Source organism: Sander lucioperca, chromosome 12 (assembly GCF_008315115.2).
Source record: "Sander lucioperca isolate FBNREF2018 chromosome 12, SLUC_FBN_1.2, whole genome shotgun sequence".
NCBI classification, from domain to species: domain Eukaryota; kingdom Metazoa; phylum Chordata; class Actinopteri; order Perciformes; family Percidae; genus Sander; species Sander lucioperca.
In genome coordinates this window covers 26,086,341-26,111,494 of record NC_050184.1, presented here as the reverse complement: position 1 = coordinate 26,111,494, position 25,154 = coordinate 26,086,341, and the positions used below count along the sequence as shown (strand labels likewise).

Here is a 25,154-nt window from a genome sequence, read left to right as displayed (position 1 = left end):
CCAGAAATGCTATTTATGCAGCAGTAAGATCTCACAGTATATATGTGATGCAGATCCTCAATCTCCAAAGTGAGAAAAAGTGGATGGGGAGGAAAAAACAGTTGACACATTCACACCTGCACCCAGGAGCTTTTATCTTCATCTCGTCACTCTCTCACCATATCAACAGTTTCCTGTAGCTACAGCCACCTCCAGGGTGTTAAACTACTCTAGATACATGTGTTGCTCAATACTAATACCAGAGGATAGTAAAGGGAATTACCAAAATAAGAAAATAACAATTGTACGTTTGCTTGGGATCGTTGTGAAAAAAAAGAAAAAAGAAACACAAACGTTTCTCAGTGAAGGACATCCTCCGCTTTGGCAAAATCCTGAGTCACGCTCCACTCACTGTTTGACTGGGCTCTTGCTATTATTCAAGGACTTTTATGCCTTAACCAGAGTTGGATGCTGATAGTATCTATCTGCTCTGAGTGTGTGTATATGCTCTTTCTCTGTCTACCGGCTCCTGTTGACCTTCCTCACTCTGATGTTCTGTCAGAAAAAGCAAGAGCAAGCACCCCCCAGCCGGAGAGAAAGGGACATCTGTAAATATGGTGAGACATGCTTTCATTTTACTCCCTCTTTCTCCCCCCCCCCACCACCTTCTGCTCTGTTCCATGTATCCTTTCTCCCTGAATAGCTGGTAGTATATGCGGATGCACAAACATGCGTTTGGATGTTTTATTCCTTGTATCAACATGCGTTGTTACAGCAGGGTACCCTTCGACACCCAAAACTAAACTCCATGAGCAAATCTGACACCAGGCTGCATGAGATCAATCGCTTTCCCTGCAATGGAAACTGTAAGTGATGAGTGACAGTTTGTATGTGACAATTTATTATATACAACACTGAGCTGTTTTCAGTCCTGCCACGTCCAATGCTTTCCTTCTCCCCCTCCTCCTTCTCCTCCTTCTCCTCCTTCTCCACCTCCTCCTTCTCTCCTCTGAGCAGCTGTTAGCAAGAGCCGTCCAGCCAGTATGGACCTCCTGCTCCTCCACAGCCGGCGCTCCCAGACAGACCTGAGGCCCTCCCATGGGCGCCAGCTTCCACAGATCCCCACCAGTCCCCAGGGATCTGGCCAGGGGGGAGAAGTGGAGACAGGAGGGGATGGGGTAGGAGGAGCAGGAGTAGGGGGGGGAGGAGGAGGAGGAGGAGGGGGGGAGACTAGAGACCACACCTACACCGAGGTGGGCATACGGAACAACCCCACCCCCACCCACTGCCTGGATGACGGCCTTTATGAAAGCGTAGGTGTGCGGGAAGGTGACGCGGGGCCCAAGGTACCCTCGGCCCCGCCATCAACATCAAATAACACTCCAGCTACAGTCAGAGCTGCCCAAAGTCCCCCAGCTCCAGCCAACGGAGCTCGCAATGGGAACGGGCATGTGAATGTACGTACACACACACAGATTCCACACTGTAATCCTATATTATGTTTTGAATGTGCTATGCGGTCGTTACTTCACAAGTCTTACACATGCTAACCCGTGTTGCCTGCAAAGGGAGGGAAAATAATAGCAGCAATATTTTAGACCTTAGTGTGACAGCTATAACAGTTATTTCTTTGTTTGCCTGTAGATGACACGCATCATCAGCTTTTGTATGTGGGTCTAAAGTGCTGGAGCTGCAGCTGTTAGGGTGCTTTGCATTATGACAATAATTTGTTGGTAACTGACATCTCTGGTGTGCGTGTGTTTCTTTGTCTTTTTTTCTCACAGGGTGGCAGAGGGAACGGCAGAGGTAATGGCACCATTAACGGGCCGATGACAGGAAGAGGTAATTGTGCGAGTGGGGTCAACAGGTCACCTCTGTCTTCTGTCAACTCCTTGGCCGTTCAAGATCCAACTGCAGCTGAGTATGCTTCCATACGGAAGTTCAGAAAGGTAACAATATACATACATTTCTGTCAAATATTCTTGTTGATTAGTAGTTTGGTTTGATGAAAATGTTATTAATTTTCTTACTAACCCAGACTTGGATCAACTCATAGATTCCTTAAGTGTGTTGTAGGACTGTACACTGCAATAATACTGTAGCATTTCTAACAAGAAGTCCAATGTGTGCTAATACAAAAACAGAGATGTCGCTGTATTCTACAGGTATGCTCGTCAAACAAAGAATGACGGATAACGTCACCTGATGTTTTGTCATTCCTGAAAGTTGTGTGATTAGATTTGATGGGATGTATTCACCAGGAGTGCTGGCGTAAAAGATTACGTTTATCTCTCTCTCTCTGTTATTTAACGTATCTATGGCTACGAAAGTAGGTGTTTGTGTGATCATAATCAGTCTGACAAAAAGCAACAAGTATTGCAACATCATTTTTTAGTAGTAGAGGCTGGCAGCAACAGGCCTCACAAGGAAATAACTTGGCAATATATTTTTAGAAGAATTGTCAAAGCTAGGATAATGTGTACAGTATTAGAGAAGGTGAATATTTTAAACTTTAAATTGAGTAGTTTACGGTTTACCAAACCTTCAGAGGGATTAAAAAAAAAAGAAAAAAAAAAGAAAAATAATAAAATTCTTCAAAACTGCATCATAACATATAGCGTTTCATATTTGCTTATAAGTGAAATACTTCAAAGAATACAAAGTCAGCTAACCTCAAATTATAATGCCCCTTTAATAGGTTTAATATACTTATATGTAGCCTACTCTGACAAGTTCAAATAAACTGTGGACTATGTGGATTTTTTGCTGTGTTCTTTGACTGAAAGTGATGTTTTCACTGGACTCAATACCTCAAGGTCGACAAGACAAACAGGAAGGAAAATAATGGGGGCGACAGCCAGTCAGACAGTCAATCGAGTGTGAGTGATTCACCCTCTACAGCTCCTCCTCCACTACATCGCAGTCAGGAGTTTCTGCGCAAAGGACTGGAGCCGTTTCACCTGCACTCCTTCCCAAAGGTACAGGAATCATTGGATCAATATGCTTTGTCTCAAGCTTACTAATGCATTGTATCACCCAACCAGACACCTTACCAAACTGTGAGTCTGTCTATTTACCACCAGAGGGCCCTGTCCACAAACTAGAAGCTCTTTATAGTCAGACTTACTGTAACATAGGATTTACATTTTTTTAGTCACTTGATGTCTTCTTATTGGATTTTACCACACATTTATCATTATCATAAATAGTCAGTGTATATGTGAGCATATGATTGAAACAAAATCATGATTGATTAAATTCACAGACTTCTATTTACATTTTTTTCCAACTGCTTACACACAAAATCTTTTCATGTCACACGATTTTTGAAACCTCTCACTCAAAGTGCAAAACTACACACCAAATCTCCAAAACCATAAGCTATTTCTCAGCCTTTCACTCAGTTTTCAATTGCATAAAACACTTTTTTCAAAACACTACACACAATTCTTTACCTAAGACAAAAGAATCGACACTTATTTACCAGGGCGCACACACACACACACACACACACACACACACACACACACACACACACACACACTCCTCACATGTGCAAACACATTATGCTTAACTGAACACTAACCAATCACTGCTTTAGTATAGGTCTATACATAGGTCAAAGGTCAGATTACCTGTTTTGGACAATGGACGCCAACAGTAGACAGAGAGCAAGAGGAGGAGGGAGAGACAGGGGACGACAATGAGGAGGAGGAGGAGGAAGAGAAGGAAGGAGAGCCATCTCTGATGAGATCAGGGCCATACTTATTCATCATGTGATCAACCACGGATTGACCATGAGAGAAGCCCATCTTGAGTAGCTTTACAGTGGCATCCATACTTCAAACCTTCAGAAATGAGAACAGGCATGCAACTATCTAATGACTATTTCAGCATTATAAATCAATCAGACTTTGTTTTGCAAAAAGTGCATACAATTACCCCACACACACACACACACACACACACACACACACACACACACACACACACACACACATTCTTTATTCTAAAAATGATACCTTTGGTTTACATATGTTTGTAGTTTTGCTTTCTTGTTTCATGCTACTGTATACAACACTGTGCTACTCTTACAAACGCAATGTTTTCCACAATAAATATTTTCTGTTTTACTGTAACATTGCATTGTTGCTTACAATACACTTTTCAACCACTCTCAGCAGATTACTTTCACTCAAGAACATTGTAAATGTAGATATAAGCCTAAGAAAGACAAAAGAGCTTTAGATTTAGAACAACAGTGTGTACATGGTATACCCAAAAATTTACTATTATGAAAAAAGTGTTCAAAAAATGCTTATGGCATTTTGAATGCAGTGTTTCATTTTGAAGGCGCTGTGAGGCATTTTGCATTTTGTGTGTGCAGTTTTGGGAATTGTGTGTAGAGTTTTGAAAAAAGGAGACATAGTTTTGAAAATGTGTGTAAGCAGTTGGAAAAAACTGTAACCAACCTTAATAACTATAACTATGTTTTTAAGATTTTTAGAATGTATTTGAATGTCCGAATCACATTATAGTGTTGTATGCGCCAGCTAGGATATGTTTATAAACACTCAAGGCCACCGTTTAGGGCAGTTCTGAGAGGGAAGAAGAGGGACAATGATCGGATGGTGATCAGCCTTTCCTGAGGGTTTGCTGGCACACACATCCATTTTCCGTGTGTGTGTGTGTGTGTGTGTGTGTGTGTGTGTGTGTGTGTGTGTGTGAGAGAGAGAGTTTGGCATTGCATAAAACAGGTGACTTTGTCTTTTATTGTTAGTGTAGATTGATAAGGCTGTTTAAACAATTTTGCCTTGGCTGCGAATGTCAGCCCAGTTGTTGACCTGCACTTTTAATATTTGATTGCTAAAGCCTGTGTGTGTGTGTGTGTGTGTGTGTGTGTGTGTGTGTGTGTGTGTGTGTGTGTACACATGCATGTATGTGCATGTTTGTGTGTGTTTGTGTGTGTTTCTTCCACCCAGTTGCCCTTTTTTCAGTGCTGCAACAGCATTAGAGTGGCCAGAGTAAAGAGTGGAAGGATGGATTATGTAAGAGCTTGGCAGGCTGCCTGCCTCTATGTGTGTGTGTGTGTGTGTGTGTGTGTGTGTGTGTGTGTGTGTGTGTGGGTGGGTGGGAGGGTGTGTTCCCGGTTACTATCAGCAAGTCTATCTAGAAATGGCTAACAGGTAGCCAGCAGCCAGTGTGGGGACAAATAATGTTCACATATTGAAGCCATTTACTCTGCCCCGGCTTCTATTACTCATTCTCACTGCACAGGAGGAGCATATAAAAGTTTAATCATCCTCGGTTGCATGTGCCCATACCACTACATTCTTTCTAATTGGTTTCTAATTGTTTTTGATCGACAGCAGTGATAGAGCAGTTTTTTGTTTCGGTAATGTTTTATTATGAAGTCCATTTTGTATTAAACAGACAGTTTTGTTTTGTTATTTATAAAAGGATCACATAATCGTACTATGAAGCAGATAGAAAATGCAAATACAATACGAAGAACTTTGTCAGTTGAACATTCAGTATATGTGAAATGTAGCAATTTAAGTTGAGTTTTAGTAATTCTCAATTTAAGTAACGTTGCAAAAATTAATGGGGGTTATGCTTTTGTTGCATTGTTTTTATGTTAGTGGATCTGTCTATATGTCTGTCATCACAACGATATCTTTAACTGAAAATATTTGCATAACACCTGGTGCAAAAGTCACAGATCAAGGAGTAACTGATTAACTATTTTGGAAAATTCAACTGAGCAGGCATTCTGTGACATTTGCATAGTACAAGTGATTTAGTTATTAGTTTGTTTTTGAAAAGATACAGACTTTTACAGACATTTTGATAGGAAACTCTTAAAGCAAAAGTAACATAAAGCTGTGGCAACAAAGCAAATGTAATAAGATGTCAGTTGCATTTGATGCCAGTTAGGAACTGGTCTCAGAGCAGCTGCCAGCTGAGGGGATCATTACCAACTCCCACTCTCTTTTAGTCTGGCTATCACCAGACCAAGCTCAATCTTTTAAGACTGAACATTAGTCTGGTGGAGTCTGCTCTGTATTTTCTACTGCACAAGAGGTGTGATCAACGGGCATAGTTCAAATGACTCTGTACGCAATTGGATAGTCCTTCAACCAATCAGACCAACGATCCGGGTGATGTAGCAGCGACAGCGGCATCAACGGGTTGCTGCGCTTCGGTGGCTGGCTTGTTGAATGTAAACAAGAAGCTGCTTGGTCGCGTCTCTATCGTCATCGTGTTAAACCCGCCAATAGCGCGCCAGGTGGATAAGCCAGTTTGTGATTGGTCCCCGCAAAATTGTAACGGAAGCAGGATAGATAAATGTACAGCCTGAGCTGCAGGGCGAAATCAAATCGCCGGCAGATCGGGCTGGGTTTACCCAGTCTAGGTCTCTTTTTGACCACAGTGCCACTTGCTGATTCGTTTGTTTGAATCTTGACAGGAAAGCTCCCCTTGTAGAGCCAAAAAGAAGTAAAAAACCAGATCATGTAACATGGGTAGATATTGTTAAAATAGAGACATCTATCATAAAAAAGAGAAGTGACACTTTTATGACCATAACCTTGTTTGGTCAATCATTTTGATCACAGCAGTACTGACCAAATTTAATAAAGCAGTCCATATTAATCCCACAGTGCAAGTGTGTCATCCCTTCATGAAATCATGACCTCTTATCTTCAAAACAAATGTACTCTCTTTTTTACACACACACACGCACACCCGCAATTCGCTCTGACTGTGCAGCATGGTCACTGTGTAGGCCTACCTATTGAAAAAACCACACACAGTCAGGCACAACAAATCTCTCCCTACGTGTAAACAGGTTTTCAAAATTGCTGCACCATTCCTATTTAATTGTGTGAATTACTTTTGCACAAAGACCTCCGGATCATAATTGCAATACTTGCCTGCTCTTCAATTGATTTGGTTTACCAGGAGGCAGTGTTCATGGGCAATGGGGAGCAGTACATCTGGAAGCCTCCAGAGGAAGATGACATCATCACCTTGCACCCACCTCCACTCCGTGCAGAGAGCGTACAGGGGCACCCATCGCCCCCAACTGCAAAGGAGGTATTATATATGTGTGTGTGTGTGTGTGTGTGTGTGTGTGTGTGTGTGTGTGTGTGTGTGTGTGTGTGTGTGTGTGTGTGTGTGTGTGTCTGTGTATGTGTGTCTACAGACAGGTCTCTGATTTGTGACTGCTGTGTTTACTGATGGGGGGGGCCCCATTTGATTGGGCATGCCATCATTACACCACTGCCCTGTGACCTGCCTGTCATACAAGGTTTCTGCTTACCAGAGGTTTTGTTTCAGCCGCCCCATCCCTCTGCCTGAACCCTGACCCCAAATCTCCCAGCCCCCCCAGTCATCTATCTGTCTCCATCGCACAAGTCACCAGACGGATCGGACATCAGTATCACCTGCTGACAATTCATTATCACATTACACTTTACATTTATAGAGACGTTTGTTAAAGGTAAGCTATCTTGCCTCATCAGCCTACGCAGGCAGAATGTAATCAGACCAGATGTGGGCTACAAACTGACTATAACTGACTATGTGTATACAGTATATGTATGGTGGAGTCTGTCTTCTGGTGAGAACGGGGGGACCTGCACTCGCCAATCACGTCACATACCCCACGACATTTGCAAGAATTCCACCCCCCACTTCTCCACTCTCAAACCCTCTTTCGTTGCTCTCTGCTGGAAACAGTATAACATCCTGAGAGTTACAAGCAGTCGGGGAACTTTAGACATGCAAGGGTTGGAGGTGTGTCCCTGAAATAGACCACTGTCTATTATTAGTCTGTGTTTGACTGAGCTTCTCTTTTTCATTATCAACTTCATCAGCTCAGGGAAGTTGTATTTCCATGTCAATAACTTTGTTGGTATATTTATGATTTAAGATTGGGATTTAATAAGTCAGAGAATGAATGTACTGTTCACATAATCTAATAGAAAAAAATCTAGATGACAAAAAATTAATGGATAGTTTAATGTATCCTGGAAGGTGTGTAAGAGTTTAGGAAAGCTGCAGTTTTAATCTGTTGCTAAATTTCTTGTTTAAGCCAGTGTTGAGCCAATGAGTTTGGATCCTGTATGTGGAGATTAAGGGGTTAAGTCTCTGCTGTTTGGCTCATGAGTTAAACTCCTCCTCTGCAAATCAGACGGGTACACAAAGCAGCTGGCCTTGACTGCATTCTGCAATGCCTCTCTCTCTCTTTCTCTCTCCCAATTCTTCCTTTTAAACTTTCTTTCCATTTTTTCCCTTCTCTTTGGTAAACTGTTTCTGTCCCTTATTTGCTGTGTTTTTCCATTTGTGAGTTTGTTGTTGCCCTAACATGCCCATGCCCATATACTTCTGTATCCTCTGGAGTTTGTCAGTTGCAGCCATCAAACGGTGTTGAGTTTCCACTCCCACCTTAATCTCCTCCTCTCTTCTGGCGCTCTCTCCTTCTGCTCCACTCTGTTTGTGGCTATTAGGAGGCGCTGCCTTCCCCAACCAATCACGTTGCACAAAGCATGTCTCACCAGTTGAATATTGACTGCTAACATATCGTTTGGAAACGTGTGCCATATTTGCTATTCATAAAGTTGATCACACACAGATGCATCAGTCATGCATACTCTTTTGTTTCCATGGATAATCAGTGTATGCTGAAATTAAATGTGACTTGGTGTGAGCAGAGAGCTAAAGCAGTATCAGAAGAGACATAACAGAAATGAGCACAGGCAGAGGGGAGGAGAAAAGAAAACGCACAATGCACAGGCTTCCTCAACAGCTGCAGCTCAGTTTTGAAATCCCCATCATCTTGTGACTTCCTTCCTCTGCTGCACAGAGCAGCAAATTTTGTGTGCACAAATGCACACACACACAAACACACACACTTGCACATACACACACACACACACACACACACACACTGCACATTGTGTGCACACACTTGTAGCTTAAGCCAGGGTCTTTGTTTATCCTAAAAGGTCACACAAGAGATATGTGGGGGCAGGGTATGTGTCCGAGACAGAAAGAGAGCGAGAGAGAGAGAGAGAGAGAGAGAGAGAGAGAGAGAGAGAGAGAGAGAGAGAGAGAGATTCACAATTAAAGACACAGTGGTTTGCACTTAAATTATATTTCCCCAGCTTATATATATATATAATATACTTATATTTTCTGTTATGTAAGACATGTAATGTAAAGGCACCATGAAAGTGAGAGCAAGGTGAGCACACACAGAAAGTATTGGCCATTGTCTCTATGCTCTAAGGTTTCAGTTTTTTGGTAGTTGAACAAAAACAAGGCTAATCTGTGAGTGTGTATGTCTGTGTGTGTGTGTGTGTGTGTGTGTGTGTGTGTGTGTGTGTGAGAGAGAGAGAGAGAGAGAGAGAGAGAGAGAGAGAGAGAGCGAGAGAGAGAGAGAGAGAGTGAGTTTGCATAGCCAGTGTTTCTCAGGGCCACTCGAGCAGAGCTTCTGGTCTGGGTGAACATGGAAGGTAAACATTACCATGTCCCACAATCCTCTCTGCTCTTGTACTCCCCTTGTGGAATTTTGACACAGAAATGCCAGAGGTCACAGCTCTGGTTTATTCCAATTCCCCACAAGGCTTCACACATGCCTTTTAGTTGTGAGTCCTCGATATTAAAACATACATATATGCACAGACATACAGTAAACAAACTTGCAGATACTGTACAGTATGTTTATGCATTTACAGACACATGCATAACATGTACATAGGCCTCATTCCAAGCAAACAATATGTGAGCAAAGTCCAACCGTGAGCACAGCAAGTTGGCTGTCATCCAGATCTTTCGCACCATACCCTGATGTTCTGTTGCCAAAGTAGTTGAGGTGAAATTTTAACAGGTCCATCCACCGTGAAGCTAACTTTGTCACTCTGACTAGACCTCAACAGACCGATAACACAGTTTATTCTGTCTTATCATACCAAGTCAAAATAGGTCAAGTTACAGCAGAGAGCAAGCCCCGTCAACACATGCGCAAACTACTGCACACACACCCTCACAATCCATGCTCACACACACACACACACACACACACACACCAAATTAGCAGCATTGTATGTTTACTCTCATGTTCACATATTGTACCTTTATGCCTGACATATATGTAGACAGAAATAACACATACATATAGGAAGACTGTACTGACTCATAGCTATGTAGAGAGACCAGTGATTGTAAAAAGAAGAGACTTAAAGGTGGGAAACATGATTCAGTGACTGTTCATATCCCAGCACAGTACAGCATGTATAGGCTATGTATCAGTTGTGGTTAGACATTCACTTATAGAAACAAGGCTGTAAATGACCAGAATAGTCACCTTCTATTTTAGGAGCTGCCAGCCATAAACAGTAGGATGGAATTGTACTGTATGACTGACACCATACTCTGCTCTCCTCCTGTGTGTGTTCTCAGATTGCAGACACCTACTCCATTGTGTGTAAAACCCAGAAGAAGAAACCTCCCATGGAAAACAACGGATCAAAGACCCTCCCACGCTCCTTTGGTGGAGGTTCCCGGGGCAGAGGTCGAGGAGTTCAGGGCCAGGCACGTTCCCAGGAGGAGCCATGCTATGAGCCGGTAGGAGACAGGTCCTGGCCCACATGTGCAATGACAGAGTCTGACCCTGCGTACGCTACCATCAACACCCACCGGAAACGGGAGCAGGCGGCAACCAATAACAGCACAGCTGGGGGTTCTGCCACTCTGAAGAGAAAGAAGCAGATGCCGCAGCAGCAGGCAGCACCAGCGGCACCTCAGAGCTCAGGACCCACCGCCCTGCCTACTAGAGGACTGCCTGGTGGGGAAAACTTCTATGAGACCATCAGCGATGTGAAACAAGGGGGCAACAGCTCCAGCACCACTACCATCTTCACCTTCAATGATGGGATGGAGATGTACGTCACCGGCCTGTAGCTGGCTGTCAGGCAGAAAGGGCCCAGAACCCAGTGGTTCATGAAAGGGACCCTCCTGTTCACCAGCCAACTGGTTGCTGTACATAGATACAAGGCCCTCTATAGACAAACAACATGAGGATCCATTTTGTGATGACATCAGGTATAAACAGGGTCTTAATCCAGGTTCAGACTTCCTTTGATTGGTCTGTACTTCAGAACCAGCCTAAGCCTAGTCCAGCCCTAATATGGACCAAATATGTTTTAACAAAAAAAGAAAGAAAAGAAAACAAGAATATATGTCTTCAACCTACTGTGTCACTGACCATACTCACCTGTTTGTGCATCATTTTCCATAATATTTTATTTTTATATGAGCACTGTACTCTTTAAAGAGTATGTGGTGTAACTCACATCCTGAGAAGAACACACTTTAATATACATTTTAAAAAAATAATGTGCATGCATTGTGCAAACACACACATGAGAATAGAAAGAAGTAGCAAGGTATATTGTAGGTATATTGGGAGTATGAGGCACACTGTTAGCTGTTGTCACCCACACACGCCCACGTGCACACACACACACACACACACACACACACACACACACACACACACACACATGCCTCATCTTGGGGGGACTTATGTAATATAAACAGATGGATGTCACAGAGATTTGCGGTGCTTAGCTTTCCCTCAGCAAACATCTGAAACCGGTTGTCTGTGTGGCCTGTTGCCTGGCAGACAGCATTGTGGTGCTTTGTTCAAACATAGGCCTAACATTTATAGGCCTGCTTAAACACAGAGGTAAGTGAAGGCTATAGTCCCCATTTCACAAATTACTATCATAAATGTGCCCTAAACGTGTTAGCAGTTCTCTATCAATAACAGCCATCATTATAACTATAAAAAAGTGAGTTTTCTGTAACTTTCAATCAACAATCCACGCTCCGATTTGACAAACATCTGTAGCCCGAGGCAACAGAGGCAAAACACCCCCACACAGCTACATACATACTTGGCAGAGCCATGCGGGGTAAAGCGATCAGGTCAAGGGCATTTAGTGGGTTGTGCAAGAATTTCCCCAGCGTGATATGGGTGATAGATTTCACAATGCAAAACCTTTACTGTATTACTGGGAAAAATGAGAGAAGAATATTATTTTTAAAATAAGGAAATGAAAGAGTGTCCAAAGTAATACAGGATGCTTCATCCTGTGTAGTTAATATTTCATGTCCTTTGGGCACTGTAAATATCGGATTTAATGACTATTGTAATTTTGCACTGCACAGCTGCAAGGGTGTTTGGCTTAATTGTGCATTAACATGCTGTAAAGGGTGTTTCCGAGTACAGTTCTGATTTGCTCTGTAGTCGTAAGTCAAAGCCAGAGCTCCCCATAGCTCAACAGAATCAAGTCTGGTGGTTGAAATAGCAACAGAGGGCTTAGACTCCAAGGAAAATAAAGAGCTGGGCATAAAGATTACCAGCAAGTGTCCTTTGGAAGGTTGCCCCTCACCCTCTACCCACACTCGTCTCCAGCCTCTTCTTCTCTTCAGTTTTAAACAGTGTCTTTCCCATGTAGCTTTGGGGAACAGAAATAACTGAGGAAGAAAACAAAACATTAAAGGCTTAATAAATGTAAATAAAGATAAGAGGTGAAAAGGGATACAAACTGCTCACAGAAATGAAGGAAGCATTAGAATGATCTCACTGTGAGACAACCACATGCAAAGAGAAAACGGGTTTAGAAAGGTTAGTAACATAAATTTATAAATGCTACTGTGTCAGAAAGTATGTAAAAACAAATGCACTCTGTATTTAATGCACTCTTTATTTTTTCTTACCTACTGATAATGCCATTGGTTGAATAGCTCATGCCACTGCCATGAAAACAGTACGTTTATGTTGTTGGTGCAAATTTTTCCTGCTTGATCAAAAAAAGTGCATGCTTTGATATATGGAGATGAAAACAAATATTGTGGTACTTAATTGATCTCTTGTTTGTTAATCTTTTTTTTGCCATGTGATGCAAAGCAGCTTTCAGTTTTTTTTTCCAAAGCAGCAACTTAAAGTAGGAGGAGGGTAGAGAAATAGAAAGATAGAGAGAAGCCATTGGGAGTTTAGAGCGTTGTTTATCCACCGCTCTGGGGGAGCAAGGAAGAGCGATAGAGGTGTGGAGGGAAAAGAGAGTATAAAAGAGAACAGAGTATAAACCTGGATGAGGATCACTGCAAATCGACATGGACCCAAAGGACCATCCCACTTCTGACGTGTTTGCGTGCATACACACACACACACACACACACACACACACACACACACACACACACACACACACTCGAACACACACTGCAACATATGTGTGTTTCCAGGTTAGCGGATGAGGCACATTTTGCGTCCACTTGGTCAGCCCTTGCATATACTCCCTCCCCCAGCTGTCACTGACCTCTCTTTTCTCTGCTTCACCTCTCTTCCTTGGTGTACAGCAGAGGGGCCTTTGATGTCCTGTTCTGAGAGACTCAGGGAGTGATATGAGAGAGAGAGAGAGAGAGAGAGAGAGAGAGAGAGAGAGCGAGGGGTGCAGAGGCAGTCTGATATCAGCAATGCACCAACGGCTCAACTACTGCCTGATATGAGAAATGGCTAACAGCTGAGTTGCTTAACAAGCTCTGTTGCGGCTCTTCCCTTAGACAATGCTGGCTGGAAATTGTTATCACACTTAATTCTTTTTCTCTGGCTGTCACTTTGTGTCACATTTTCTTTATCCTGAGAAAAAGCACTGATCTGATATATTTTGTTGGACACTGTTAAAACAGTATACACTGATTGAGACAGATGTTCATTGCACAAACAAATACAGTATGATGATGATGTAAATGTGTAAAATACTATGTTGCTGTTCTGATGTTGTTCCAATGTAACATACAGTACACAGTATATTTGTTGAAAAAAAAAGATGGTTATCACGGACACATTGTACTTTGTGGATGCAAAATGTTTCATGCTTTCCATGCAGATACAGATGCTGTTTGTTAATTGTCTTCAGATATAATTATGGGCCAATACTGCTGTGACAGCTGTAGCCAATGTTGTATGTTCTTAAAGCACAGGGTTTAGTTAAAAAAAAAATGAGTATAATAAAATATAGTGTGGCAGTGCAGATATGCAAAAGATTGTAATGTTTTATATTAACCTTCATAAAATATTAAAGTGAGTTTTTACTTTTCTAATAAAGTGGCACATTATAACGTGTGTTTGTCTTTTGCCTGTTGTCATATTGCTCTGTACAGGATATCAAAGTAGGCAGCAGTGTCAGTTTTCATGGCTCTGTTGCAGCCTCACAGTAATAACTGTAACTTGCAATAAAATGTGTTGTGTAAAATTAAGTAATAAACCAGAAGTTTCTGGGCTTTGCAGATATTTTAGAATAGATTAGATAAAGGCATTCAGGTGCATCCAACAACTGAAACACAAAGAAAACAAATGTTATTAATAACAATTATTCTAGATATTCTATTCAAAGAAAGCTTTTGAAAAAAATATCAAAATTGACTGATAATAGATACAAGAACAGTTTAACCAATCAAACATTTTACAGTATACACATTAATTGGACACAAGAACGAAAAATAAAAACATCACCTTTGCGAAGCTTCTAATGCAATTGCCCCAACAATGCAATCCAGTCCAAAAGGGTCTCTTTTATTTTGTCCACCCTAATGCAATCAAGTCAATTAGACCTCACTATTATCATTATCAGTCAAACGAAGGGGTTTATAACTTTTGGGAGAGGAAACAATCTGACCAAAGATGTTAATTTAATTGATAATAACCCGCTAGCAAAGTACGGTTCATGCGAATAAACAGGATCCGGTAAATCACCATTTGATAAGCAAAGAAACATAAATGCGCAGTTTGCTTCTGAGGCCTGCAGCCTGTTTTCCTACTCCCTCGCTTCGCTTGCCTGTCTCGCAGACCGGCTCTTAACAGACACCGGCCGGTAAACTGAAGGAAACGCCCCCTCCCCGCTTCCACCCACATTTAGATTCGAAAAAAAAAGTGATTGACACAGTCAAACTAGCCAATCAGAGGCCCCCTCGCAGTGGACGCGTGCCAAAGTGTAATGTTTATGTTCGCGGCCGACCAATAGGAGCGAATTAGAGGGGGCGTGGCATTCTTTTGGAGAAAAAAGGCAAACAAATCTTTTATTCTCCTGACCCGGGCGGCTTTTTGGATATCCTTGGTAGTGGTGGTGGCAAACTTTACATGTAGACTAGAATAGAAGTTAAGACACAAACAGTTATCTATCGACTCGCGACAATCCTGATAAATGTATCTTACTCCAGCAATTTGCACTAAAATCTATAGAAAGCTGGTTTTCTTTCTTTAGTCTCCACTCGCCCAGTCTGAATATGGATTCTAGATATATTTTGGAGCAGCCGTCGGTTGGGACAAGCGTCGGTGGTGCGGATTTTAACTGCCGCTCCGTGCTCCGCGACAGCCGGGTCCCCACGGTGGATAAAAACGGTCCCATGCCGGTGTACACAAACGGGCCCGTCTTTTACAAATTTGTAATGGACGGCGGCTCAGTATCGGAGGTTAAAGGACAGCGAACCTCTCCGAAAGGGGACGGACTTTCTCCAGGTGATCGAATATTGTACGACGGTGAAAAAGTAAGTGCCGTTTATTTGTGTTAAGTGTTTATGCACGACTCCATTAGCCGGTAAAGTCAACTGCATACCCAAGTTGCTCAGATAATATCAAGCATATAACGTTATCGCATTTTAACGGTTGAAATATGTGAGTGAAGCTCACACGAGACTACTGCTAAGTGACTTTATATTTAGTTGTTTTGTGTATTGGGTACCGCGTTAGCAACTCTTAACCCACTTTATTAAAGTGTTAGTAATTTCACCAACTGCTGTCAACGCTCGTTCGTAAGTAACTACATCGTATCGAAAACGGCTTTAAATGGCGGCTTATTCTGTGTGCAAAGTTTACAGAAAAGTGGGGCAGGGACTTCAAACTACTAGCCATACCCCCATAACTGTAGGGTGGCGCTACAGCGAGGGCTTCCTGGCTGCACAGCACGCAGGCGGCTCCTCACACACTACCGAACTAGTGCCTATGGTAGTAGACGTTTGATATGGTTTCGGTTTTTTCTATGCAGCAGTGTTTGGTTGCATTGGGTTTTAACTTTAATTGCATGTATGTTTTTGCATTGCAATTGTAGCCGATGTGTGTTTCTCCTTGCAGGGTCAGTGATTTAATCATATCGATTACTAATTGACCCTGCAACATCAAATATGCACAGGTGGCGAATTGCTACACCTACTTTTTGATATGGATTAGATAGCAGTTTATCAAATAAGTTTAGTGAATTGCTACCTGTTTATTTTAACATGGCAGTGGGATAATGACACTGGCTTTACCTTAGGTTTATCAAAGTTTTTGTGAATTAACATTTTAATAAATAAATACTTTTTAAAGCTGAAAGATTAGCAGATTATCGATAAGTGATGATGTGATGCTTTTCGTTGTCATATGTGACAGTATATTACAAATCTTTAGCTTTTGGTCTGTTGGTTATAAACAAAACAGACAAACTGAAGAAATCAATGCCATTTTCCCCACATATTTATTACATTATATATGAAATAATCAGCAAAATAATAGATAATGAAAATAATATTCAATATAATATAATTTGTTGTTTCTTATTTAAAGGAGCAGTGTGTAGGATGTAGTGGCATCTAGCAGTGAGGTTGCAGATTGTAACCAACTGAATACCTCCTTCTCTCACCCCTGTGAGTAATAGAAGCTTTGGTGGCCTTCAGGTAACGTAAAAACGTGAGAGGCCCTCCCTAGAGCCAGTGTTTGCATTGTCCGTTTTAAGCTACTGTAGAAACAGGGCGGTGCAACATGGCTGGACCCGCTCTCTATGTATGAAGGGCTCGGCTCATTCTAAACTAACAAAAACACAACAATTCTTGGTTTCAGGTGATTAATACACTTTTGAAATGAAAACCTAATTATGAATGTTATGTTCCATTTCTGCCAATAGATCCCCCTAAATCCTACACACTGCTCCATTAAGGTCCTTTCCCGTTTTCCGTCGGGATATAACAGTTTTACATACAAAGCAAGTCATTCAATCAGCCAGTCGATCAATGCAGTCAATATGGTAGCTGTAACCTCCTCCATCACACACCCACACAAAGTTTGTAGTTACCTTTTAGGTGTTTAAAGTATTACTTGGCTTGTTGTGGCCCCAGTGTTACTGGTGAATAGTTAAACCCCAAAAAGCACTGCCATGCTGATGAATTCTCAGGGTTTCTGTGATACATCAAATTATAAATCTATGGTTTAAAACCTGCATGGAAGTCATCTAATTTCACTAGTGAAATTACGTGTTACGCTCTCTCTATCACATAATGCTTCTGATGTAGGCTAGACATGCTAATAATTGACTTCAAAATGATACATTGACTTTAATGTGTTACACATTTTCTAGACTGGCCTGGGGGACCAAAAAGACACTAGTTCCTCTGGGATCTTGAAGAGGGCCAGCCCTACTCACTGCCCAGGCGTAAATGGGCAGTTCCCAGGCGGCTTCATGCACTTGGACATCAGGAATCCAGGAAAACATGCCGAGCTGGCCAACAACTTCAGGGCAGCACAAGGGCGGATCGTACCACTGACAGAGAGACAACCCCTCCCTTCCTCCCACATCCCCGTCCCCAGAAACAGGTATGGAGAGGCTCATAACATCTACAGCCATGAACCCCTGTTGTATCTTCATTTTTGTTTTTATTCATCGACCTATAATTGTGTGCATGGCTATTGTTTATTGTCTATTCAGCGCAGTCCAGTAGCTAATTTAGCACAGAATTTGCGGTGAGATTTTTTTTTTTATCAACATAGGACATTTTCTTCAACTCCAAACCTGTGTTCCTTAACAGAGTCTGGACTAGAAGTGGAATTCAGCCTCTGGCTACAACTTTACAGTGGTTTGGGCATGAATGGTGTGGGGGAGTACTGGTCAACTGACCACATGTTTGGTGTTCCATCCAGAATAGTTTCGAAATATGCCCTAAGAGAGCCAGAGCTGGAGATGAGGGCTAGGATTGGCCAATCACTTGACAAAAGGAGAATGTAGAGACATAATGAGATAGTTACAGTGTGTTGGTGTTTTTTATTGATAAATCAGCTAACTACATTCATGAAACGTTTTACTAATCAGGCGTCTCAATGTCTTGCTTGACTGCTTTTAAGCCCAATACTATTCCTCTTTTGACAAGCCAGGCAGTGTGATGTACTGACTGTGTTTCAGGCAGGAAGCTTAGTTGTGCAGTGAGATTTTGCTACTATTGTTTCGCATCATTTTCATACACAGACACATGCACTTTTGTGCTCAGGATATTCTTTGCTCGTCCTTAGGCAACCTAACATGTACATACCGACTGTTTCACACAGAAGAAGCAGAAAATGCATCCAGGGACAAGCCTAGTGCACTGATTAGTGATTATGTAACAGTAGTGAAGACGGGGAGAGACTGTAGGCGGTGCCTAAAGACGGTTTACTTAAACTGCTATTGGTTACTGTCTTTGTCAAGACACTGTCTGTCGGTCAGATGGCGCTTGCACATTAACAGAATGCCTGGTGGCGGTACAGTAAAGTCTAAAAACTGAGCAGTGCTTCATTAAATTAGCATAGAAACGGGATGACTTTTAGATTTAGAAATGTTAGGATATTACAATTTTAAACAGATGGATTTTAAACTGATTATAGTTCATCAACAAAACAGATTTCAACTGCTGAGAGTGTGCTTGATTTTAAGCGTGGTGTGTCGGGGTTCAGGGGTTTAAACACCACACTTCTTTCCATCCTTTTCTCATTATCACATGAACTTCCTGTGGCGTTGGTCATGTATGACATGAGGGAGTGTCTCTACGGAGTATGCAAGACTGAGCATGCTTTTAAACCAGAGTGAAAGTTGTGCCTACTTCTTTGTGAGTGCATGTTTGAGTGTGTCTGCCCACTACAGACAACAAGGCTGCTATTCTCACTAGGGGTGTGCAAAAAAATCGATTTGTATTCGAATCGCAATTCAAGCTCTACCGATTCAAAGTCGATTCATAGAATTCCAAAAACCGATTCATATTTAAAAAAAAAAATAATAATAATAAATAATTTTATTTTTTTTAATTGTATGTCTACTGCAATCACATGATAGATAGATAGATAGATAGATAGATAGATAGATATTGATCCCCAAGGCGAAATTCAAGGTCCCAGTAGCTTACAGACATCACACACAGCATACACATACATCATAACAGGATGTTAAAATAACAAATAAACAAATTCACATGAATAATATGGACAATAAAAGATACTGAATAAACTAAATAAAAAATCCACATGAATGTACTAAGGAATATATATATATATATATATATATATATATATATATATATATTAGGGCTGCCACCTCTTAGTCGATTAGTCGACTAATCGGTCGTTTTGGTCTTAGTCGACTAAGATTTCTTTAGTTGATGAGTCATTTTCGGAATCGTACACCCCTAATTCTCACCTCTCAATCCAGGTCTTAACCAGATTTGAAACATCTCTTTTCCACAGCATGTTGATGGCTATCTCAACACACAAACACTAAGTTGACACCACGCAGCTGCTGAAAGACGTTGCATAACAATATATGACTGTGTATCCAGGCCTTTTTGTTGACCTTTCTAAAATTAACTCCCAGTCTTACCCTGCTCAAATTGACTCTTGTTTTGCAGTTGGTGACAAGAGGCTCTCCTTTCTAACTGTTATTCACATTTGGGTTACCATTTTAGTATTCAGTCTATTTGGTGACTTTATTATGCTTGCTTGCTTACATTTTCTTAAGCTCATCCCAGCTCTATTTGTTATCCAGATGTATGCATGTGGTATGGTATCTGTCACAAATATATAAGAGCAGTTTGAAAATGGACTGTAGTAAACTGTTATTTGTTGGGAACAATTTCGCCAAGTTACATGGTTGCACTACACACACAAACTTTTGGACTGCAGTGCGAGGCACCTATTTTTCTCCAAGTAGCAGAATGGCTACAGTGGCATGGTTTTGTTTGACATCGGATCCCAGTTAGTTTGTGCACATCTGTGTATGTGGGTTTTGACCCATTGTGCATTTGCTGCACATTTGGTGCCCTGCTTTGGGTAATGTCAACAAAACCATTAATTTTCCTTTTCTCCCTACCAGCTTGGGTAATACCACCATTGTGTTACAGGATTAAATATGTTTAAAGAGACTCTAGCTGTCAAGCTGTTGCTCACCTCTGCGTTTTACATCAACCCCTGTATCAGTAACGTATTGTTTCTCACATACAACATAGTGCTTTCACACCTTGTCTTGTCAGTTTGCAAATGCAGCAAAGTAGGTCACTATCCTTTAGACAAGCCTGGGCAAAGACCTTGCAGGAAGAAAGAGGAGGAGCCAATACATTCACTCGCTAATAAGTGCATAGTCATCATCTAAACACATTCAAAGCTACACTGTATATTTAAACACTTCTACCCTCTTGTCAACCTCGCCTCTACATGTGTCTCTCTCTCTTTTCCCTGTCCTGTCTGTGATTAAGTCTCTCTTTCACCCACACCCTAAAGCAGAGCTCGTTCTACCTGTCAATACTCATCAGTGTGGGATCCAGCACACTGATAATGGGACAAAGACCAGCTTGAATTAACAAAAAAAAAAAAAAGAGTTGTGACGAAGGAAGAGGGGAGGGGGCACTTTGTTTTGATGTGAAAAGCTTTTCTTTCTTATCTGTCCTTGGTCAGGTACACTGTAACCACAGAAGGGTAACATGAATAGAAAACACAGAGTTTGCATAAACAAGACACCAGAGCAACCAACTGCAGTGAGTGGGGGTCAATGGTGGAGGGAAAAAGGCAGCTCTGTTTTTAACATAATTACTGCCCAGTCTGCTAAGAGTCACCGGGAGGGTTTAGGTGAAGCAGGCAAGCAGGCTGTAGCAGAGTCCCCTACCTCTCCACCCACCTCAGACCACCCCACCACCAATCCTCATCTCCCAAAGGAGACATTACAGCAAGTTGTTGAAGGTCAGAGTCAGAGGAACAGTTACCCGCCCCCACTCTAGTCTGGGATGTCTAACCCACATCCAGACTGCTGACATGGCATCTCGAGTGGAGCGGCCCGTTTCTTCTCAGGTGCTTGTTTTCTTTCATATTTCCATATAAAACATATTTTCCTAGAATATGTTTAGCAGTATCATCATTAGTTACAAAATTCCTTCTGAATTTGATGCTGAATTAAATGTTATCATCCTTCCCTGTTTTTTCTTTCCCCTGTCCAGACCACAAGAGGTTAAAGCTCTTGCACTGACACAGGCAGGGGGGAAAGGTCATTTTCTATGAATGGAGTCATGTGAGAGGAGAGTGTCAGATCAGGACACGAGCAGGCATCTGGCATGTCCTCTCGGTCAGGTCAGGATCTGGATTATGTGCTACATAGACAATTTATAACTGCAGAAGATTGTAGCAGACAGCTATTCTAACATCTACCACTGCAGCTTTACTGTTACCTGACTTAGAGGTGTAAGGAGGAATGAGGATCTAGTATCAAAGAAAGAAAATCTTTTTAGTAAATCTGTTTTTAGGGTGTAGCTCTGCGACTGACTTAAATCATTCATTCTTTAACACTAATTAGGGCCTCTGGATGAAGCTCTGGCTAATGGGGAGAAATATTTGCTGTGTTTGTGCGTGTGCCATGCACATTTAAGACATTAATCATCTGCTGTTATGCATTGAACACAGTGAAAAGAGGCAAACTATATTTCTTTAGTAAGGAGGAGAGTAGGAGGCATGAAGGAATGTTTTCTGCAAACAGTCTGCACTGTTGCAAAAGTAATGTTATTCAGACAAAGTTAGAAGTGGCTCCAAAATATGCTGCCATTATATGTTACATTATAAATCCTCTCATACTTTTTCATGTATAATAGTGTATATGTAGGTTGTATACTATACATCTGTCCTCCAGCAGGATGCCTTCAGGGACAGGGAGAGAAAAAAAAAAAAAAAAACATATCAAGAGGGAAGGAAACTCTTGTTGGCTCTGGCACTGCTGCAGTAAATTGCTTTATCGCTTGCTCACCCACACTAATAGTCACTTACATAAGGCCTCCTGTTCTGCCTCAGTAGCATTTTAGAGATGCCACAGTCAACTGTCTTTCCTCTCTCTTCAGTCAATCTTTCTGTCCTTCTACCCCGCTCCTCATACCAACCAGCAGCTGCTTCATTGATTTCTTGTCTGTCCACCAGCCTCTCCCACCTTTCTCATCCTTCATCATATAACCTCCCACTACACTTCTTGATCTTTTATGCAACTATTATCACTCCCTTGATATCCTTCCCTCTCTGTGTTTGAGTCATTGACGTGATCATAAAAATACATAAATAGTTAGAGACAGTGACGTCAGAGTTTATTCTGCTGATGTTGTTTATAAAGCTGTCTCAGTAGTGACGTTGAGCAGTTTTTTCAGTTTAAACATTGATACCATAGTATACTGTATATACATTCAGTATAAAACAAAAAAATGCTGTATGGTTACAAGGTTTTTGCTGCCTTGTAAAATATCCCCGCCTCCCCTTTTTTTTTATGTGTTTTATCTGTTCCATACATCTTATTTTCCCTTTCTCTTGGCCTTTTGCCCTCTGCACTTTTGTCTGAAGGATGGCTGGCTAAATCTACTACTACTACTACTACTACTACTACTACTACTACTACTGCTACTACTACTACTACTCAAATCCAGAAGAGATGAAACCCTCTGAACAATGCCGAGTCTCTCTGCCAGGAAAGATTATACTGTACTCTTATAGAAAAATAATGTCAGTTATAATCTGTCTGTCATGTGTTTGTCTTTTGTTTTTATCTCTCTTTTTTCCTTAAACATACATCTTCAGAATTAATGGGATATTGTTTAATTTTCACAACTTTTCAGTGACCGTATCCATTCAGTCACATGGGTGGCGGTGAAGGTCAGGGGCCTCGACGGACCAGACCCGGGCGGCAGAGGCTGGCTCTGGGGACGTGGAATGTCACCTCTCTGTGGGGGAAGGAGCCGGAACTTGTGCGGGAGGTGGAGCGCTACCAGTTGGATCTGGTGGGGCTTACCTCTACGCACAGTCTCGGTTCTGGAACCATACTCCTGGATAGGGGTTGGACTCTTTTCTTCTCCGGAGTTGCCCAGGGTGTGAGGCGCCGGGCGGGTGTGGGGATACTCACAAGCCCCCGGCTGAGCGCCGCTACGTTGGAGTTTACCCTGGTGGACAAGAGGGTCGCCTCCCTACGCCTGCGGGTTGTGGGGGGGAAAACTCTGACTGTTGTTTGTGCATATGCACCAAACAAGAGTTTGGAGTATTCTGCCTTCTTGGAGACCTTGATTGGAGTCCTGTATGGGGCTCCAGGGGGGGACTCCATAGTTCTGCTGGGGGACTTCAACGCGCACGTGGGTAATGATGGAGATACATGGAGAGGCGTGATTGGGAGGAACGGCCTCCCTGATCTAAACCAGAGTGGTTGTCTGTTGTTGGACTTCTGTGCTAGTCATGGATTGTCTATAACAAACACCATGTTCGAACATAGGGATGCTCATAAGTGTACCTGGTACCAGAGCACCCTAGGCCGTGTAGAAGTACATTTTAAATGTCCGCGGCTCAAGGCCAGATAACGGCGCGGACTCCAACGCTTGCTGTAATTTCGCGATTGCTCTTCTTTTGGTTTAAAATACAACAAGATTAAAAGTCGTAGAAGGATATACACAGAAGTTGAGGGAGTCAGATGAGAAAAAGAGCTTTAATGTGCACGAAAGTAAATGAACACACAGGAAAGCCCGAGCAAGGTCCGGACATATCTTGCCAAAGGGTCCTTTGTCTAACATCGCCTTATATCGTTCTACAAGGAAGATCCTCCTCCTGTGGGACGCTCCAATGATCACCCTCAGAACATGCGTGTAAATCTTCAATTGGCTATTTTCGAGGCTTAAGACCACCTCTTTTAGGATTTTCCACTAGATGAAGTCATTTAGCTGATCTTGCGTTTCAAGCACCTACGCTTAAGGCGTTTGGGCTTGGTGCCCGCCATAGCTTTTGTGGCTATACAGCGGCGGCCATCCTACTGCGGCTGTAACAGTGGTAAGCCATCTGTGGCTGTTTGCAGCTGCACAGCAACAACTGAAGGTGATCCAAGGAGGGAGAAGGTCTTTTCCGTATATTTCCCATAACTCAATTAAAACAGATTTTATCACATTTTGCCACAACAGCCGAAGGTCAATCAACCAATTGGGTGAAGAGAGGGACGGAGCTGTCAACCGATCACCATCTGGTGGTGAGTTGGGTCAGTGGGTGGGGGAAGACTCTGGACAGACCTGGTAAGCCCAAAGGGGTAGTGCGGGTAAATTGGGAACGTCTGGAAGAGGCCCCTGTCCGACAGACTCCGGCGGAGCTTTTCATGCATCCCTGTGGAGGCTGGGGGCATTGAACCTGAGTGGACAATGTTCAAAGTTTCCATTGCTGAAGCTGCTGCGGGGAGCTGTGGTCTTAGGGTCTTAGGTTCCTCAAGGGGCGGTAACCCTCGAACACCGTGGTGGACACCGGTGGTCAGGGAAGCCGTCTGACTGAAGAAGGAGTCTTTCCGGGATATGTTATCCCGGAGGACTCCGGAGGCAGGTGCAAGGTACCGAAGGGCCCGAAGGGCTGCAGCCTCTGCCGTGAAAGAGGCAAAGCAGCGGGTGTGGGAGAAGTTCGGAAAAGACATGGAGAAGGACTTTCGGTCGGCACCAAGGTGCTTCTGGAAAACCGTTCGGCACCTCAGGAGGGGGAAGGGGGGAACCATCCAAGCTGTGTACAGTAAGGATGGGACGCTGTTGACCTCAACTGAGGAGGTAATAGCGCGGTGGAAGGAGCACTTTGAGGAACTCCTAAATCCGACTAATAAATCTTCAACATTGCGTGGAAGTCTGGGACGGTGCCTAAGGAGTGGCAGACCGGGGTGGTGGTTCCCCTGTTTAAAAACGGGGACCAGAGGGTGTGTGCCAATTACAGGGGTATCACACTTCTCAGCCTCCCCAGTAAAGTCTACTCCAAGTGCTGGAAAGGAGGGTTCGGCCGATAGTCGAACCTCGGGTTGAAGAGGAACAAT

The 25,154-nt window shown here is 42.5% G+C and overlaps 2 protein-coding genes and 1 long non-coding RNA gene across 9 annotated transcripts in view; all 3 read left to right on the top strand.

Moving 5' to 3' along the window:
* The window catches only part of LOC116062083 (eukaryotic translation initiation factor 4B1), a 40,158-nt gene extending 25,979 nt beyond the window's left edge, over positions 1-14,179 (top strand). For 2 of the 5 annotated variants that reach the window (XM_031316591.2, XM_031316592.2), the window contains exons 3-9: positions 542-596; positions 755-845; positions 997-1,436; positions 1,764-1,928; positions 2,796-2,957; positions 6,943-7,077; positions 10,447-14,179. In XM_031316591.2, the coding sequence (XP_031172451.1) occupies positions 542-596; positions 755-845; positions 997-1,436; positions 1,764-1,928; positions 2,796-2,957; positions 6,943-7,077; positions 10,447-10,947 (1,549 nt within the window). In that variant the 3' untranslated portion in view covers positions 10,948-14,179. The remainder of the gene's footprint in view (positions 1-541; positions 597-754; positions 846-996; positions 1,437-1,763; positions 1,929-2,795; positions 2,958-6,942; positions 7,078-10,446) is intronic. The other 3 variants (XM_031316593.2, XM_036008171.1, XM_036008172.1) reach the window with 3 other exon arrangements.
* LOC116062084 lies at positions 1,940-2,560 on the top strand. The gene is made up of 2 exons (XR_004107880.2): positions 1,940-2,308; positions 2,354-2,560. It is a non-coding gene; the product is annotated as an uncharacterized LOC116062084 (long non-coding RNA).
* Positions 14,180-15,124: 945 nt separating the features above from the next.
* The window catches only part of si:rp71-79p20.2 (zinc finger protein 704), a 43,415-nt gene continuing 33,385 nt past the window's right edge, over positions 15,125-25,154 (top strand). For 2 of the 3 annotated variants that reach the window (XR_004107883.2, XM_031316664.2), the window contains exons 1-2: positions 15,125-15,600; positions 17,442-17,677. Coding sequence is in view for 2 of the 3 variants with exons in the window: in XM_031316664.2 (XP_031172524.1) it covers positions 15,340-15,600; positions 17,442-17,677 (497 nt within the window). In the remaining variant the exon portion in view is untranslated. The remainder of the gene's footprint in view (positions 15,601-17,441; positions 17,678-25,154) is intronic. The other variant, XM_031316665.2, reaches the window with a different exon arrangement.